Raw genomic sequence first — 19,625 nt, forward strand, 5'->3', positions numbered from 1 at the left:
CTGGTTCCCTCGTCTTTCGATGCATCCATTGTGGCTCGACCCTTCGCAGCCGGACTGCGGGGCCGGTGTCTCTGGCTCGCGGTTGTGGGGTCCTGCTGGGGGGGGGGGGCAGTACTTGGGCACCAGACTGTGCTCCCCGGAGGCGGGGAGGCTCTGACGTTGGTCGGGGGACTCAGGACAAGTGGAGTCAGAGCTCTCGCACCCAGTGTCCATCGCAGGCAGACGGGAGCATCTCTGCGCCTGCCCGAGGCCACGCAGTGGCCATCAGGAGGGCGGGCTCCTAGTCACGGAGGGCTGTCCCGCCCCCGCATGACGCAGTAGTTCCTCTCCTGAGGCAGTCTCCCCTGGTTGGTGGAGACTGGTAGTGATGCACGTCCGGGGCGGTGGGGAGGAGCCGTCTGGAGTTCATCAGACCTCTGCCCTGCTGGGGAGGCCTCTTTGCCGCCCCGGACGTCGCTGTTCCATGTTGGGACACTCTTTTCCCGCCCTTCCTCGAACCCAGAGTGTCGGCTTGAGGGGGCTCCGGGGGGAGCTTTTAATATGTTTCTTTTTCGTTGCAGGCGGAGTTACTGGGCGATCCGGAAGAAGAGAGGTGCAAACGCTGGACGTCAGCGGGCACATAGGGGTGCCAGAGCATAACCTCAGAGCCTAACCTGGAACCTCATGGGAGGTGCAGGAATCCGTGTCGGCGCCCCAGTAGTCCTTCGGGCGGTTGTGGGCCTGTGCAACCGGGGGTTTGCCTAGTCACGCCCAGTAAATGGGCGTGTCAGTATAATTATGGTATTTGTACAACAGTTGGGTGGTTCGCCACTGTGTTGTTTGGCTCAACAGGCGGGCAGGTAGCGAGAATGCGGCCTGCCCTAGGATCGCCCGTAAGCTAACCCACCGTCATTACATATGTTGTATGTAATAAACCTGCAGCAATTTTTACCCAAACCTAACATTTGTGTCCTTGTGTTATTTGCGGGTTTGGGCATGTGGGGCGGGGGTTCATGTGGCCCTGATGTGACTATGCCAGCCTCTGCCCGCCCCCACTCTGCGCGGAATCCTGGGCTCAGCACTTCACACACATCGCGGCTGTAAGCCCTGCACTGAGAGAGCGAGAGAGAGGGAGGGAGTCAGCCTGCAAAACAAGAGCTCTGCTATTCAGGGAGACGAGACCCCCGAGCCTCTGAGCTCTGAATACACCAGACAGACAGACACCTGCGCGCCTGGAAACAAGGGACCCGGCAGCCGGCCGTCCGCCGCGGGCAGCTCGGACCCACTGCCCTGCGCCCCGCTCCACGACACATCTCCCCCAGCCACCCTGCCCCAGCCTCACATGCCATCACAGCCGCCACAAAGAGGAGCCGCGCCGACTGACAGAGACCCCGCCCGCCTGCCTTCCTGAGCACCCACCGAGGGACGATGGCCAAGAGGACGGTGGCGCCCTCTCCCTACGGTAAGCGCTCCCTCTGTCACCCCCCGTCTGAGCATAGAAGCCGCCCGCCGTGGGGCCACTCCGAGGCAGGGCCCCTATGCAGCCATCCCTGCCTCTCCAGCGCACAGATTGATGCTGAGATCTGCTCAGATACGGACTGAATACAGCGGGTCTGCCTCGGAGGCATCTGGTACGCGGGGAGGGGGGCTGCCCTGTCCCCGCTCCCGCCCCACTCTCTGTTGACATTGTTGCACGGGCGACCGATGCCACTTCCATCACTGTGACCCACACAGCGGGTCCTTCCATGCATGCCCACCCGGCCCAATCACACTACACCATTTGCAGCTATAGATGCTAAAGTTCTGGGCTTTGAGGTCGTAGGGGTGAAGGGGGCGCATTTCCCCGCATTGCCCTCCAGTGTCTGTGCAGTGGGGCAGGAGTCTGGCGTTCCCCCGGAGCCTCTGCTGAGCCGCAGCAGCAGGTGCCAGAGGCTGCCAGCCCTCCCGTGCCACGGAGAGATGCTGCCCGAGGCTGCGGTGCACTCACGGACAAAACGGCTGTCATTCCCGACACGTTACTGGCTTTTCATTAGAAACAATTCATTTTAGAGAAATTCAAAGATTCACAGACGCACTAACATGGTATTTGCTTGTGAGGTGCACGATGGAGCGTGTGTCCTTGCGTGCTGGTGACACACACCTCAACACTCTAAAGTTGGAGACAGATTTGTGTGCTCTAAGGGGGAAACGGTGCTCACTAGAAACTGTTGCTCTCCACGACGAGCAACAGTTGACTGGAGTGGTGTCAATCTAGGCGAGTAACACCTTTGTATGGAGGCAGCAAGACAGCTTGGTGGGTTAACGCATTTGCAGCTGGTCACTCCCAGCTCTCAATGTACTTCCTCTGAGGACAATAAAATAAGTTGACTTGAGTTGTAGTTACGCATTTTACCTACAGCGCCATGAACCCACATGCCTGCTGGAGAACGCGCTATTCGAAAACACGTTCTTACAACATTTTTGTGACATAAGCATAGGAAAGCAAGACAACTTTTGGAACACATGCACTCCTAGTCAGAAGGAGTGCTCTGTCATCCATTTAGCAATGTTGCTACCGGGTTGTACGTTGCTAGTTTTTTCAACTAAGGCCACGGGTTGGACTAAAATCAACACGTTTTAACGCGCGGTCTCTGGTCTCGTGAATGCGCACTCTTAAGACCTCCCTGAGATGCGCACAGTTTGCTTTAGAAGCGTGCCAGCCCAAAGTCTTCGGTGGTTGCATTGACAGCGAGGGAGGACTGTGTTGTTTGGTCTGTGCAGCGCCCTGGTCCCTTCTCCTGCTCACACCCAGGCAGCCATGGCGAAGACAGACGCCTCATTCAGTCTATGCTAATGCTCTCTCGGCCAGGCCCAGATGACAGCTGAATGGCTCTTTTGTGTCACCCTGCTTGCTACCAGTGTGCACACACTCATCTCGTTAGGTACTTTTCTCAAGTCAATAATACCCAGGCAGCTCCCTCATGTTAGCCAATACCCAGGCATAATTTTTTCCTTCAAGAGACGCACATTATTCAAATCTATTAAAACATGAAGTTATCAACTCGGCTGTGGTGGCCCTCCCTTACACCTTCGTCTTATTGTAATTATATCATATTTTAATAGCACGTGTACTCGATTTGTAGTGGGTGCTTTGGTTCTGGCCGCAACCCCACTCTGTTTATTTGCAGATTTTTATGTCACTGTATTTTTACATTTGTTATATCTCCACAGTAGGACTAATTTTGCTTGACAATGTTCCAGTATTGTACTGGTTTCTCAATTTTAACTTGGATATATTCTCCCTGTTTGTGATTTCTTGTGTCATCATGATACATTTTATCCATGTGTGGAGAGTGATTGGGTTGTGCAACAAATGGCGAGAGAAGCCAGTAAAAAATAAAATCTGCTAGTATATGACATTAGGAATTTGGAGCACCACACATCCACCCTAACAAAAATACCGAATATTAAATACGATGTTCTGCTCTCCATCACACTAGGGCCTTTCATTCATATTGATATTGTAATTTATATTTTACTGTGGCAAAAGTCACTTTATGATGATGTTTGAGGCGGTGTTGGCATTGCAAGGGCATTGTTTTGATTTGCCAATAACTTTAAAACGAGTGGATACATTTACATGAAACTTGACAGTCTACTTACCCAGGCCGCTACATTTCGGCATGCTAAGTTTTGTCAAGGTCCGTCCTCCTGAAAAAATATGAGAAGGTGAAAAATTCTATAATTTGCCATTTTCGCTCCCATAGCAAATTTTGCAGAATGCCAGAGCAAACACTGCATGAACATGGAATTTCACTCAGAAAGTGTGCTTTTTAGGTCTCGCCTGTCGATGCGCATGCGCATCGAGCAAGCGAGACTATGGTGGCTTATCCACTCTTTATCCAACTTGCAAGGAATCGTGGCGATTCCTTGCAGTGCACGAGAAATTTAAGCTCAATGCGCATGCGCATTGAGCTTAAAAGCGCGTGCACATGCCCCCAGCCGCCTGCCTTGCCTACTCTCCCAGCTGGTGCCGCTCCACCCCCTGCGGCATCAAAGGCTTTCACGGCCGGCCGGCCATGCTTTCAGTTTCACGACCGGCCGGCCGTGTGAAGTACATTTCAAAGCCCGCTCTCCCTGCTCCGCCCCCTGCTCCGGCTGAGACGCATTTCTCCTCCCTCCTCCCCCCTCCTGGGTCAGGTTACCCTGCTTTCTCTAGTAAACCTCTAGTAACTTAAAGCAGTCACGTTCAAGTTTTTAAATTGAAACCCTAGCTAGCTCTCATTGCCAGAATTGGTATATACTTTATTAACATAATTGCCAATTTGGCAGTCAACAAATGCCTTGATTTTAAGGCTTTTATATTGTCAACGCTAATATAAGAATATGTTGCTGTTTGCAAAACGTATTTCACAGGGAAAAGAGCATAAAAAGGCCCCTGCTTACAGGACATTATGTCGAGTGCTCTGTGTGCTCGCCATTCTGTATCAAAGTGCCGAGATAACATCTGATTCTAAAGGTTCTTGCTCACAGTATTACTCCAGCAAGAGCTTGATCAGCTTTACACTGGACTCTTTGCATCTGTATGTTCACCAGAATATGCTAAAATTCAGTCATACTGATATTGTTGTCTGTTGAAACGTACCATAATATTACCCGCAATGCTTTTTTAGTTCTTGACGGGCTATGCACTGCAAATTTATTTTGCTTCCCTCCATCTTGTTACATCTGTATGTGCTCTAGAAGCACAGCATGCAGGGAGTTGTTGAGCCCTGAATGCATCACGCATAAAACCTGTGTTCCAACAAAAATAACAGTACATTTCAAAGCCCGCTCTCCCTGCTCCGCCCCCTGCTCCGGCTGAGACGCATTTCTCCTCCCTCCTCCCCCCTCCTGGGTCAGGTTACCCTGCTTTCTCTAGTAAACCTCTAGTAACTTAAAGCAGTCACGTTCAAGTTTTTAAATTGAAACCCTAGCTAGCTCTCATTGCCAGAATTGGTATATACTTTATTAACATAATTGCCAATTTGGCAGTCAACAAATGCCTTGATTTTAAGGCTTTTATATTGTCAACGCTAATATAAGAATATGTTGCTGTTTGCAAAACGTATTTCACAGGGAAAAGAGCATAAAAAGGCCCCTGCTTACAGGACATTATGTCGAGTGCTCTGTGTGCTCGCCATTCTGTATCAAAGTGCCGAGATAACATCTGATTCTAAAGGTTCTTGCTCACAGTATTACTCCAGCAAGAGCTTGATCAGCTTTACACTGGACTCTTTGCATCTGTATGTTCACCAGAATATGCTAAAATTCAGTCATACTGATATTGTTGTCTGTTGAAACGTACCATAATATTACCCGCAATGCTTTTTTAGTTCTTGACGGGCTATGCACTGCAAATTTATTTTGCTTCCCTCCATCTTGTTACATCTGTATGTGCTCTAGAAGCACAGCATGCAGGGAGTTGTTGAGCCCTGAATGCATCACGCATAAAACCTGTGTTCCAACAAAAATAACAGCAATAGATTTTGTCCTAAAACCAGTGTATTTTTATGACTTGTTTATCCTTATCCTAAATCTAATAGCAGTGTCACCCAGTTTTGATTTTGAAAGAAGTCTAACTTTCCTTTTGTGCACCCACATATGATCTTTAGTCTTTCATGTTTCCCTTATTGAAGGGTGGGTGCAGTGCGTTTTTCAGTCTCTAATAAGGCCCCTCTTATAACTTCATAAATGTACACATCTTTGTTTCGAAAAGTTGATTGATCAACCGCGAAGTTAAGCATGCTAACCTATATTCTGATATATAGAACAGTAAAATAATGTATTTATCTTAACGTTTTCCATTTGAGTTGTAGTTGCCAACCCAATCTTACACTGTTCTCCAGTCGATGATACACAAAGCAGTGCATCCATGCTACATTTTTTCACTTTCCTTATTTGCTTTCTGTAGAGGGTCATCAAGCATTTCACTTGACCACTTTTCCTCTCCTTCGAGATTTCTTTAGATCAAAATTAGTAGTAGTACTCATTGCCTTTAGGATTTCATACAAATAACAAACAAGTATTTTCCACCAAGACAACTCTCTCCCTATCGTCCTCCAATCCCACCCCTCATCCACGCACTTTTATAACTTTCTATTCTGATTAATGTTCCTCATATCACAGAAGGGGACTGCAGGATCTACTGTCACCTAAATGTAAATGCTTGTTGACAGATATGTTGCAACACTTGTGCTGTGGTACATATGTAGAGATACTTATCAATAACGCTCACACCCCCTAACAATCACCCCCTAACCCTCACCCCCTAACCCTCACCCCCTCACTCTCACCCCACACCCTCACCCCCTCACCCCTCACCCTCACCCTCACCCCTCACCCCCTCACCCTCACCCCCTCACCCTCCACCCTCACTCACCCTCAACCCCTCACCCTCAACCCTTCGCCCTCAACCTCTCACTCACCCTCACTCACCCTCACTCACCCTCAACACCTCAGCCTCACCCTCACTCGCCCTCACCCTCACTCACCCTCACCCTCACTCACCCTCAACTCCTCACCCTCACTCACCCTCACCCACACTCACCCTCCCTCAACCCCTCACCCCCACTCACCCTCAACCCCTCACCCTCACCCTCAAACCTTCACCCTCAACCCCTCACTCACCCTCACTCTCACTCACCCTCACTCAGCCTCAACTACTCTCACTCACCCTCAACCCCTCACCCTAAATCACCCTCACACTCACTCACCCTCAACACCTCACTCACCCTCACCCTCACTCACCCTCAACACCTCACCCTCAACCTCACCCTCCCTCACCCTCACTCACCCTCACCCTCACTCACCCTCACCCTCACTCACCCTCACCCTCACCCTCACTCACTCACCCTTAACCCCTCACCCTCACTCACCCTCACTCACCCTCACTCTCACTCACCCTCAACCCCTCACCCTCACTCACCCTCACTCACCCTCAACCCCTCACCCTCACTCACCCTCAACCCCTCACCCTCACTCACCCTCACCCACCCTCACCCACCCTCAACCTCACACAGTGCAATAGGTCTCAGACCATTTCAGTTACAGCTTTAAGAAATGTTTATGGCTTTTTTTATTTGTAATTCTTTAGCATTGGCTACAGGAAACAAAAATGCTAAACATTTACAAAAAAAACCCATAAACAATTCTAAAAGCACTAACTCTAATGGTGCGAGACCTATTGCATTTCCAATGCTTGTTTCTTTTGGTGTAAATCCATTCAGTAGTTATTCAGGGTTAAGTATTGGAAAAATGTGCCACTTTTGTATATCTTGTCAATTGAAAAGCCATTGTTAATTTGCTTATAGCTGTTACATCTTTTGAGGAATAAGCCTGAACATTTGCAGATGCTTTTAACAATCAGATTGCTATTGGTATTTTAAAATGTGTGCATATCCATGAAGAAGTCCTAGTTAAAAAGTGGGGACAAAAACTGTTCATTTACCAATAATTTTGGCACTGTTGTATTAATATGCACAAAATGTGGCAGAAACTAGGAAGGTTTCGTTTTCTATTGCTATGCCATGTTTTTTTTACCAACCTATAAAGAGGAAGCATAGTTCGATGGGGTGACAATAACATTTAAATGTTCTTACAACTTTGACACTGATTGATTATACTGTATGAAGTGTGGCAAGCAGTTTGAAATAAAGACCATTAGGCCCAGACTCCATCTTGAGCAGGCTGAGACTCCATTTTCTATTTTTTTGCAGAACCATTGACATGTCTGGCTTTAACACAGATGTTGTCTGTCCTTATCTTTCCTAGAACCTGTGAACGTGTCAAGTCACTCAGACAATGACACTAATAAGACACCTAATACAACATCAGTCCGAGACAAGTGCTTTGTTATCTATGTTTCAAGGTCAGGCAAGAACAACAACCTAAACAGTGTGGTCTGAATTAGCATGTTTGTACCTTATTTGCTTATAAGAACGCATCTAAGACTAGCATCTTGATGCACATAGGTTATGTCAGACATTCCTGAGTTTATATTCAAAATTCCCATCTTAGATAAGATGCAGTATAAAAGGGCTGCTACTTGACCACTTGTCAGGCGAGGTCCTTCGCCTTAGAGTATCATGCAAGATACTGCCAGAGAAGATCTTGACTACCACAGATGCTGCCACATCGCACTTTTAACTGAAAGTTGATATTGAGTTAAGTCTGGGAGAAGAGGAGTGGATGAGACGTGTGTTTGCCTTTTTTAGGGAACACGGCCTCCCCAACTTTTGTCAACTACAGCACTTTCCTGTAAATGGGTTTGCAGTACGCAGATTCTCTCTCCCAAAGAAACTCTGGATGCAAGTTATACTACCCAATGCTCTCCTAGAGTAGCACATAGACATTGGTTTTAGGGTGTTAGGTTTTAGGATGACATTTTAACTATGATAGAAATGTTCATTTTATTCACATTGTTGACAACATTAATTTGTGTTGCCATTATGATATGTGGTGTGGTTATTTAAGTTGTGTTAAGCAAGAAGTTGAGACTGTTGAAATAAAACACTTTTTAGTTTAAGTGTCTTTTTTGGTGCAGTTTGTGAGTGAGGTATTGAGTAGAAAGACACAGGGTTGTTTCCAATCACCACAGCATCCCTGGATCCCTGTTTAGGAACTGTTAGTAATCCAAAAGAATTGACTCAATTTCTACTATGTATTGGGTGGGGTTCTGTATGGCTAAAATAACTTGTCTTTCACATTCAAGTTGGTGTATTGGATGTGAAATCTTGTACAGCTAAGCCACAGTCTTAGTTTATGCAACAAGTTAGCAAGTGGTACCCAGTTCAGGTATATTAGGTTTGATGGAGGTCCAATGGGGTGGCAAAGTTAAGTGGGAATCACAAATATTTTTGATTTACTAATGACTAATGTTTGATGGATCTGCCAAATGATATCAGGAACTTAGCACTTTTAACCTACTTTTAGTATTTGTAAGTTTGTGCAGAACCACCAAGTGGGGCAAGTTACAAAAGGGGATGGGAGAGTGATCATTTGCTAATACACTTGGCACTGTAGGAGTGTGATACATTTCTTACATATAACAGAAGATTGGAAGATTTGATTTTTGATTGGTATGGCAAGTTTTGTGTCAATTCGTCAAGTGGGAGGGTGGGAGAGTTAAAGAGGGAGGGCAATAATATTTTCAGTTGTGTATACCTTTACCACTGTTTGATGAGTTTGCTTCAAATGCGGCAGGCAGTTACCAAGGTACATCCATTGCAGGTAGTTTAGGTTTTATGCATATCCAATGATGCATTGGAGCTAAAGAGCAGGTTAAAACCTTTTAAATGTATTAATAACTGTGGCACGTCTGCTTGAAATTTGGCAGAGACTTAACATATTTGGCCTATTCTTGGGTTTCTCAATTTCTTGCAGGGCCATCCAGGATGGATCGAAAGGAGGGTGAAAGAAGTGTTCATCTGCTAATCTGGCACTGTTTAATGAATCCACAAAAATGTTTAGCAGGTTTAACTTATTGTTGGTTATAACTAGTTTTGAGCAGACACATTCAAAGATAAATGGAAGGGCAATTATAGTTTTATTCACTAATAACTGCGGCACTGTAATTTGCAATGAGTAAACTACGGAAATATTCAGCGACGACCGGCATGGCTTGTGGGTGAGGGGGGCGGGTGCGGGGTTCGTTGGAAGGAGAGGTCACGGGTGGTGTCATGCGGAGGAGCCCAAAATAATAAAAAAATCTAAAGTTATCCTGAGGCGGGGGCCTGCGTCTTCTCTGCTCCTGCTCGCCTGCCTCTGACAGGAACAGGAATCAGGCAGCTAGGCTCCCTCCCCTCACCCAATCACAATGCTGCAATGCAGTGCCGTGATTGGTCTGAGTGCCGTGTAGTGGTGGACATGTTTTCCATGCAGGCTGTAATGCAGCCTGCATGGAGAACAGGGAAGTGCGCATGACTAGTTCGGGTGGCCCGAGAGGGCCGACCAAAGAGTCAGTGTGCACTTTGGAGTGGGCAAACCACTCCTCCCTGCCCTGCTCGCAGAGCAGAGCTGCCCTGCCTACCCACCTGCAGGAAAGCAGCAGGACACACCAGGAAGCATGAAATGTTAATTACTTAAAGTTATAATCATTTTATGTTTCTCTTCTTTACACTGCCATAGTGGAGGAGCCGCCCCTGGAAATATCAGCTTGTTACATGCACTGTACATGCAGCCAACATCGTTGTTATACATGCGAAACAACTTTATTACCTAGTAAAGCATACAGGAAAGATGTTTTGTGTAGCACACTTCCTGAACTGAATTAGTACACAGTGCTCTCAAAGTGGTCACACAAGGAAAGTGATGTACTATAAATTAAAAGATGCACCCATCATCACAGCATACAAATTGGACAAGTGATGTAAATTGAATTTGAGCCCAAGATTCCTGTTTGCATATTGCTTGATTCAGCCACAGGATGGATATCTCCTTCAGTCTTCCATTTCACAGCAAAAACAACAAAGTGTTCACTTCATTTGTGAGCTAAATTAGTACACTGCGTTCAATAAATGCAAATTTCACATTAAATCATTGTGACATACATAAGTAAAGGCAAGTCTCTCAAGAAGAAAGTACAGTGTTGAATAAAAGGGAAAGCAGACACTAATTTTATGTTAATATTGGAGGCTTACCATGACTCAACATAACAGACCAATTTTAGGCGTGGTTTCATGCCTCAATTGCCGCAATTACATAAATTATCAAAAGAAATCGACCTCAAGTTTGCACGCAGTGCTCTGAGTTACAAGGGTTCATGAACACACACAAAACAAATATACCCTTTAAATTAAGCCTACATTTCTAGCTTAACCACCTTATTTTATGAGGAATTTCTCAATTATGGGTGGGCCCCGTTACCCTGATGAATCACCACAATGCCTCTATCGGCATTTATTAAAAATTAATGAGATAGTCTCACCCCCCCCCGCCCCTCCCACCAGGTGTCATGCTTCATCATAGGATATCCTGCTCTCGCTAAAGCGAACTCTAATGGCGGGTGGGCCCCACGTCTCTTTCAAATGGGACATGAGGGAAGGGAAGTCGTGTAGTAAAGATCCCTGCCACCTACCAGCAATACTACTTTAAATTTATTATGTGACAGAAGAGGGAGGATTAAAAAAACATAACAGAACATTTGAGACTGAACTATGGAGCTCCTATTCTTATCAGGTCAACATGTTTCGGCACTTAGCTGGCTCCCAACGGGTTCTAGGGCTTTCTTCAGGACCAAAGGAGACCCTATGGGAGCCTATTGCGTTTCCACATGCATACAATACCAGCTCTCCACTTTCTGGTATGTTCAATCAGGATATTTCCCATCTTTAACATAGGTCCTTAGCTGTGGAAAGTTCCTACTTCATAAAGGAGGAGATAGGGGTAGACTTAGTCACACATTTGTCAAAAGTCTACCCTAGCTACAACACTTACTCCGCGGCCCGATCTCCTCCAGATGCTATTTAAGGCTTACTATGAGTTATCTAAACAGACTGATTTTAGGTGTGTCTTCATGCCTCAATGACTGCAATTCAATAGATTATCAAAAGAAAGCGACCTCAAGACCCCACGTAGGGTGCTGTGAGTTACAAGTGTTCATGACAAAAATAAAGTGCAGATGGCTATGTGGGTGCATTCATTCACATGTTCTGTTTTTTGTTCAAGTAGAAAAGCAGATTTTATATATTCATTCAGCTGTACTTTGTGGAGCACTTTGTATCCAAAACCGCAGCGCGACATACCAGCTATTTTGGAACACTCCTCCCCCCCCCCACCCATCCAGGGACAAGGGTGGCACACGAGCGAGTAATTTGGCTAGAACCAAGCTCAATCCTTACATGGCCTTCCCACCTCTAATCCAGACTTCTTGTGCATCCGTTCAGGTGTGTCATAACATGATCCACTTAGGTAAGGTGATACTCTAGGTCAGGGTTCTCCAAAGTCGGTCCTGCAGGGCCGGATCCATGCCAGATGTTTATCATATCCCCATTTCGATACATCTAGTTATCTTAAAAACCTGGCATGGAACCGACTCTCCAGGACCAACTTTGGAGAACCCTGCTCTAGGTCAGTGAGGATGTTAAATTTTCCCTTGTACAAGTGCAGGTGGCTATTTCTGCACATATTTGGTGCACAATTTATTGTATGTTGTTGTTGGGGTGGTTTTCTCTCTTCCAAGCTTGTTGGGAAGAGTTGCCATGGGCTATATTTACCTGAATTAAGTAATGTATTCAAATGTGGTGAGCTATTCTGTCTTTTGTGTGTTTACACCACTGGGCACTTGCAATAACATCACTGCCATCCATTTCAGAGGTCACAGTGTGTTCCCCTGGTGCTAAAAATGTAAACTTGGTGTGGGCAGAGGCCTCAGAATACCGTTCGTGCCACGGACCCAAAAAGGCACATGCCATTTTAAGACCAATTGAAGAGAGCTACAGTCCTCCCAAAAGGAAAGCAACTAACACTCTTATGTTTTATGTTCATGAGTAAATAAACATGTTCCCAAAAAATGAACCTTAAAAATTACCGAATGGATGAATTGGACAGAACAGGATACTTTTTCAGGCAATTATTTGTAAACGTTCTTTGAGGTTAAAAATATTCAACACAAATAGTAGGCGAAAGGAAGCACTCTTTTTACCAATTCGTCCACAAAACGATAAATTTAAGAGAACCAGTGGTATTGCCGAATATAGTTACTACTGTTATTTGACAGTTGGTGTACTGTAACTTACTACCACAGTACTGGCTGAAGTCGAAACCTACTATTCTAGGCTTGTAATAAGTATTGGGATATGGTACAAACTGTCATAATACTTCAAAAGCTAATAAAACATTAAAAAAGATACATGTATGAGAACCAGTTGTAAATGTCGATCTATGACGAGGCGGTTCTAAAGCCAACTGTACTTAAAAAGAGGAATGTGAGACATTTTAATGTCACACTAAATTAGGCAAGATAATTGCCTCAAGGTAGGTAATGAAACACCTTAGCCCCCTACATATGAGGCGTAAAGTTGTCTTAGTGGTTTTAAGATACAATCCTATCATTTTAAGGTGCCTTCCAGCATGCAATGTCCTTCATCACTCATGAAACTGTTTCTATCTGACCACAAAGCCTTTTTGGCTATTATATCTCCCAGGTTGAATTCCAGTAATGTTTCTCGTCTGGATTTGCCAGCGTCTTCCGAGGCTTAAGTTCTGCTAAAGTAGAACAGTGCGCCTGATGAAGGGACTCCAAAAGTTCAACACATGCCTGAAGCATGGAAGCCAGGCAAAGGCTCCAGTGGCCCCTGGTCTCTCAGTGAATTGTTTTATAACCTCTTATGTGGTACATCGGACCTTGGGCTGGGCCCAAATTCATCATGGAAAGCTTCGCCCCTACCTTCCCAGAAGAGCAATCCTGTCCAACTGCTGCTCCTCCATCAACCCTGCTTAAGGCTTGATACTTTTTTTGTGTGTTACTCTTCCATCTTTGGAATGAACTTCCTCTCAAGCTGCGCCGAATTTGTCTACCTATAGCTTTTCAAAAGGCTCCTAAAACATTTATTTTTGGATAGTTCTTTTTTTCTGGAATTTGTCACTTTTCTTTTCTCCATCTGGTGTGTTATGTCATAGCGCCATGACTCCCCTCACTGTTTGTGCTTTTTATAAATCCCTTGTTAATATTATTTCAATTTGAACCCCCCCATCAATATCATCCTAAATTGCTCCCACAGCATCTTTTCATAACCTATGTCAGCAAGAAACGACCCTCACCCACACCATAATAGTGCCCATGGGGATGAAATTACACCTACTTGTGGGACACCCCCGCGCCGCACGGCCACCAGCTGCTGCGTGTGCCCCTTGCCTGCCCTCTGCCTCCCCGTGTTTTGGTTTTTCCTTCCTTGTTGTCCGCCTACTCGCCGCCCTCCGCCCTCCCTTCCCGCCACCGCCGCTTTTCCCCGCCCCTTTTTCCATTCTGTACCCTCCCCGCTCCCGCCTCCCAGCTGCTCCGCCCACCCGCGCACTTGGCCTTAAATGGCGACCGTGCGACGCAGGTGAGTGTGACCCACTTGTGGGACACCCCCGCGCCGCACGGCCACCAGCTGCTGCGTGTGCCCCTTGCCTGCCCTCTGCCTCGCTGCTGCCTCGTTTTGCCGGTTGCCGGCTGCCTCCGCTGCGGCTGTTTTTGCCCTTGTTTTGTCGTTAAATTGTGCCTGTTTTGTTTTATTTTCATTTTGCCCTTGTTTTGTCGTTAAATTGTGCCTGTTTGCTTTTATTCCATTTTCCCCGTGTTTTGGTTTTTCCTTCCTTGTTGTCCGCCTACTCGCCGCCCTCCGCCCTCCCTTCCCGCCACCGCCGCTTTTCCCCGCCCCTTTTTCCATTCTGTACCCTCCCCGCTCCCGCCTCCCAGCTGCTCCGCCCACCCGCGCACTTCGCCTTAAATGGCGACCGTGCGAACGCGCAGCGGTCACGCGCAGTGGGCGCGCCGATTGTGCGCCGAAGGCGCGCCAAAGGTAAGCCCGTCTACGCCCGTCCGCGCCTGGACCGCGCCCAGTGCCAGGACCCCTGGCCCACGAAGACCCCGACCGACCCGCCTGACGTACTCCGCCGCCACCCTCACCGCTCTCAACACCGGCCGACTCCCAGATTGCCATCAAGCCACTCCACGACGTACCCACGGACCTTTCAGCTGCCACGCCTGCAAGTTCACCTGCATCCGGACCAGCCTCGCACCAGCACCCGCCAAGTCGAACACCAGCAGCACCCACCTCAAGTGCATCCTGCTCAACACCCGCTCCGTCCACAGACACGCCATCGAGCTCTGGAACCTGCTCGACACCACAGCCCCTGACGTTGCCTTCCTCACGGAGACCTGGATGAACGCCTCTTCAGCTCCCGACATCGCCATCGCCATCCCGGAGGGCTACAAGATCGTCCGGAGGGACCGAAACGCCAACCAGATGGGAGGAGGCATCGCCATCATCCACAGGAGCACCATCCGTCTCACGACCAGCACCGACAACACCCTGACCAGCGCCGAACACCTGCATTTCCAGATCCACACCAACCCGAACACCACCCTCAGAGGCACCCTGATCTACCGACCCCCTGGACCACGCACCCAATTCAGCGAGGACATCGCCGACTTCGTCAGCCCGCATGCCCTCCCCTCCGCTGACTACATCCTCCTGGGAGACCTCAACTTCCATCTGGAGAACAACAACGACCGCAACACCAGCACCCTGCTCGACAACCTCGCCAACCTGGGACTCAAGCAACTGGTGTCCACCCCCACCCACCTCGCCGGACACACACTCGACGCAGTCTTCTCCTCCAGCACAGACATCGACTTCAGCCACGCCACAGAGCTTCAATGGACGGACCACAGCTGCGTCCACTTCACCTTCAAGAGAACGACAACCCACCAACACCAGCAACAGGCCGCCCGCAGAAGCTGGAACAAGATCACAGCAGACCAGCTCGCCACCGCCCTGAGCCAGCACCCTCCTGCCAGCTCAGCGAACCCCAGCCAGGCCGCCGACAACCTCACGAAGTGGATCAGCAACTGCGCGGACGAACTCGCCCCACTGAAGACCCCGCCTAGCAGACTCGGCAGCAAGAAGGCCCCATGGTTCACCGACGAACTCAAGAGCTCCAAGAAGAACTGCCGAGCCCTCGAGAAAGTCTGGAGAAGGGAACCAACACCGGACAACAGGACCTCCCTCAAACTTGCCACCCGGAAACACCACCAGCTGATCCGCGCCGCCAAGAAAACAGCATTCAAGGACCGATTGGACAACAACGCACACAACTGCAAGGAACTCTTCAACATCGTGAAAGAGCTTTCCAACCCCAGCACAGGAAACAACGACATCACCCCATCGCAAGACCTCTGCAACTCCCTCGCTTCATACTTCCACAACAAGATCGCGGACATACACAACAGCTTCAACAACCAACCAACGCACACCATGACCGAGCAACCACCCCCCACCACCACCCTCCACCACCACCCTCCACGCCTGGACCCCGATCAGCACCGAAGACACCATCCGCACGATGAACTCCATCCACTCCGGATCACCGACCGACCCCTGCCCTCACCACGTCTTCAACAAAGCCGACGCTGTCATCGCACCCCACCTGCGGGACATCATCAACACATCCTTCGACACCACCATCTTCCCTGAGAGCTGGAAACACGCCGAACTCAGCGCTCTACTCAAGAAACCAACAGCGGACCCCACCGACCTCAAGAATTACCGCCCCATCTCGCTCCTCCCGTTTCCAGCCAAAGTCATCGAGAAGACCGTCAACAAGCAGATGGCCGCCTTCCTCGAGACGAACGGATCCCTCGACCCATCACAGTCCGGCTTCCGAGCCAATCACAGCACCGAGACCGCCCTCATCGCCGCCACCGATGACATCCGAGCCCTGATGGACAATGGAGAAACAGCGGCCCTCATCCTCCTTGACCTCTCCGCGGCATTCGACACGGTCTGCCACCGCACCCTAGTACGGCGCCTCAGCAACATCGGAATCCAGGACAAGGCGCTGGAATGGATCATCTCCTTCCTCGAGGGAAGAACGCAGAGAGTCCGCCTACCACCGTACAAGTCAGAGGCCTCCGAAGTCATCTGCGGCGTCCCCCAAGGATCATCTCTGAGCCCCACCCTCTTCAACGTCTACATGAGCCCCCTCGCGGCCATCGTACGCAAACACAACCTCAGCATAATCTCCTACGCCGACGACACCCAGCTGATCCTCTCCCTGACCAACGACCCCGCCGCCGCCAGAGCCAACCTGCACGAAGGGATGAAAGAGGTAGCCGAGTGGATGACGACCAGCCGCCTGAAACTGAACTCGGACAAGACGGAGGTCCTCATCCTGGGCTCCTCACCCTCCGCCTGGGACGACTCCTGGTGGCCTCCCGCCCTGGGCACCGCACCCAAACCGACAGACCATGCACGCAACCTGGGCTTCATCCTGGACTCCTCCCTCTCCATGACCAGGCAAGTCAACGCCGTCTCCTCGTCGTGCTTCAACATCCTACGCATGCTACGGAAGATCTTCTGGTGGATCCCCACCGAGACCAGGAAGACCGTCACCCAGGCCCTCGTCACCAGCCGACTGGACTACGGCAACGCCCTCTACGCCGGTACCACCGCCAAGCTCCAGAAGAGACTCCAGCGGATCCAGAACGCCTCAGCCAGACTCATCCTCGACAACCAACTCTGACCCCTTGCTCCCGGAGAACTATCGGCCCATTTCCCTCTTACCTTGGACCGCCAAGGTCACTGAGGCGCACGTGAATTCCATTCTGTCTGCTCACCTCTCTCGTAATAACATTCTTGACGAGAGCCAAAATGGGTTTCGTGCTCAACACAGCACCGAAACTGCTTTGCTCTTTATGATCGAGCACTTGCGGTCGGTGCTGGACGTGGGGCAGACTGCGGCGCTCCTATTGTTAGATCTGAGCGCCGCGTTCGACACGGTGTCTCATGACATTCTGTTGCGGCGATTGGAGGAAGTGGGTATTGTGGGGAAGGCTCTTCAGTGGTTCCGCTCCTTCCCCTCGGACCGGTTTTACAAGGTAGCTATACCACCTGGCCAGTCCTTGCTTCATCCTTTGGAACTGGGAGTCCCTCAGGGCTCTGCCCTGAGCCCCACCTTATTCAACTTGTATGTGAAGCCGCTGGCTGCTGTCGTCAGGCAATTCGGCCTCACCATGACATCGTATGCCGATGACACGCAGCTGGCAGTGACACTCAGTGGGGACCCTGAGGTGACTGCGCTCAGATTCCGGGCAGGACTTGTAGCTGTGGCTAGCTGGATGCGTAACAACTGCCTACAGCTTAATGCCAAGAAGACCGAGGTCCTGATCGTAGGGAAGCAGGCGGACCTCTGGGGAGATCAGTGGTGGCCTTCTGAACTAGGGGTGACCCCCCTTCCAGCGGCCGAAGTTAAAAATCTGGGGGTCTGGCTGGATTCTAATCTATCTTTTACCAGCCACACGAAGAAGACAGCAGCCACCTGTTATGGTATTTTGCGAGGACTGAGACCAGTCCTCAAATTCTTCGACCCCCCCACTCGGCAACTGGTGGTTCAGGCCTCCATCCTTTCCCGGATTGACTACGGGAGCGCCTTGCTGCTAGGAGTCAACCAGGCGGAGGCTACTAGGCTTCAGAGGGTGCAGAACGCTGCTGCACGGGCCATTGTTGGCATTCCTAGACGTTGTTCGGTTTCGACTGTTCAGACCTCTCTTCACTGGCTTCCAGTCAGACAGAGAATCAAATTCAAGGCTCTCTGTCTGACATTTAAGATTCTGAAGCTTTCTTCTCCCCCCGCCTTGGTGGGCCTCATCTCTTCTTACGTCCCCACGCGGTCCCTCAGATCTGAATCACTCCATTTGGTGAGTAAGCCTAGGTTCAGGCTGAGCAGGATGGGAGGACGTTCCTTCCGTGTTCTGGCGGCTGATCTGTGGAACTCTCTTCCTGTGCACATTCGTGCCCTTAATAGTCTGACTCTTTTTAGACGGGCCATTAAAACCCATTTGTTTTCCCCTGTTATCTGATTTCCCCTCTTTTCAGCCCTGATCTGTTGTGTTGTGTACATGATCTGGCGCCAGGACGCCCCTTTGCTGGGGCAGCTGTTGCGCCTAATAAATGTTATTAACATAACATAACATAACATCCCACGAACCAGCCACATCTCCGGACATCTGAGAGACCTTCACTGGCTCCCCGTCAACAAAAGAATCACCTTCCGCCTCCTCACCCACGCACACAAAGCCCTACACGACCAAGGCCCGAGCTACCTCAACAGCCGAGTCAACTTCTACGCTCCCAAACGCCACCTCCAATCAGCCAACCACGCCCTCGCCGCCGTCCCCCGCATCCGAAGAGCGACTACGGGAGGAAGGTCCTTCTCCTACCTGGCCGCCAAGACCTGGAACTCCCTCCCGACCGACCTGCGCCTGACCCAAGACCACCTCTCCTTCAGGAAGAAGCTGAAGACCTGGCTGTTCGAGCAGTAGCGGCACCCCCCCCCCCCCCCCCCCAGCGCCTTGAGACCCTACGGGTATGTAGCGCGCTTTATAAGTGTCACTGATTGATTGATTGATTGACCTACAATCATCCTAAGCCCCCCCTCATTGATTATTAAATGTCATTAACAAGCTGTCTGATTGACCACACTGAAATGTGCCCCCCCCCTTGCAATGGCATTATCCTGTAATGAGAATAAAAGTCTCTCATAAGAAGCATGCAGCCCTGCCAAGTGTCACACATTGGGGGTTAGACTAACACATTCTGTAAATTTCCCCACATTTCTACAAGAATGCAGGGATGTCATGCAATCAAGTTTGTGCCTGGTGCTCTCATTGCCTGCCCAGGGTAATTTTCACAGGAACTGAGATTGATAATGCATGTGCTGCCGGGGTCCATCATGACGTCTTTATTTGTGAAAGGAAGGTGACAAGGCTCAGCTGTGCAGGTGGAGCCTTGGCTCCTCATTGGAACACAGTATGTGCCGTCCGCCCAGGAGGAGAGCTCGGCTGCCCCCCTGGGGAAGGTCCTCTTCACTCCTAAAGGAGCCACGTGCACTGGTAGTGAGTGTGGAACATGATGGGTCAAGTG

General features: G+C 49.4%; 1 protein-coding gene across 1 annotated transcript in view; it reads left to right on the plus strand.

Annotated features, from left to right (window-relative positions):
- The first annotated feature begins 1,295 nt into the window (after positions 1-1,295).
- SLC44A5 (solute carrier family 44 member 5) overlaps positions 1,296-19,625 on the plus strand; it is a 793,737-nt gene continuing 775,407 nt past the window's right edge. Inside the window, exon 1 of the mRNA XM_078668567.1 lies at positions 1,296-1,441. Within this exon, the coding sequence (XP_078524693.1) occupies positions 1,408-1,441 (34 nt within the window). The 5' untranslated portion in view covers positions 1,296-1,407. The remainder of the gene's footprint in view (positions 1,442-19,625) is intronic.

Source organism: Lissotriton helveticus, chromosome 1_2 (genome assembly GCF_964261635.1).
Source record: "Lissotriton helveticus chromosome 1_2, aLisHel1.1, whole genome shotgun sequence".
In the NCBI taxonomy this organism is placed as follows: domain Eukaryota; kingdom Metazoa; phylum Chordata; class Amphibia; order Caudata; family Salamandridae; genus Lissotriton; species Lissotriton helveticus.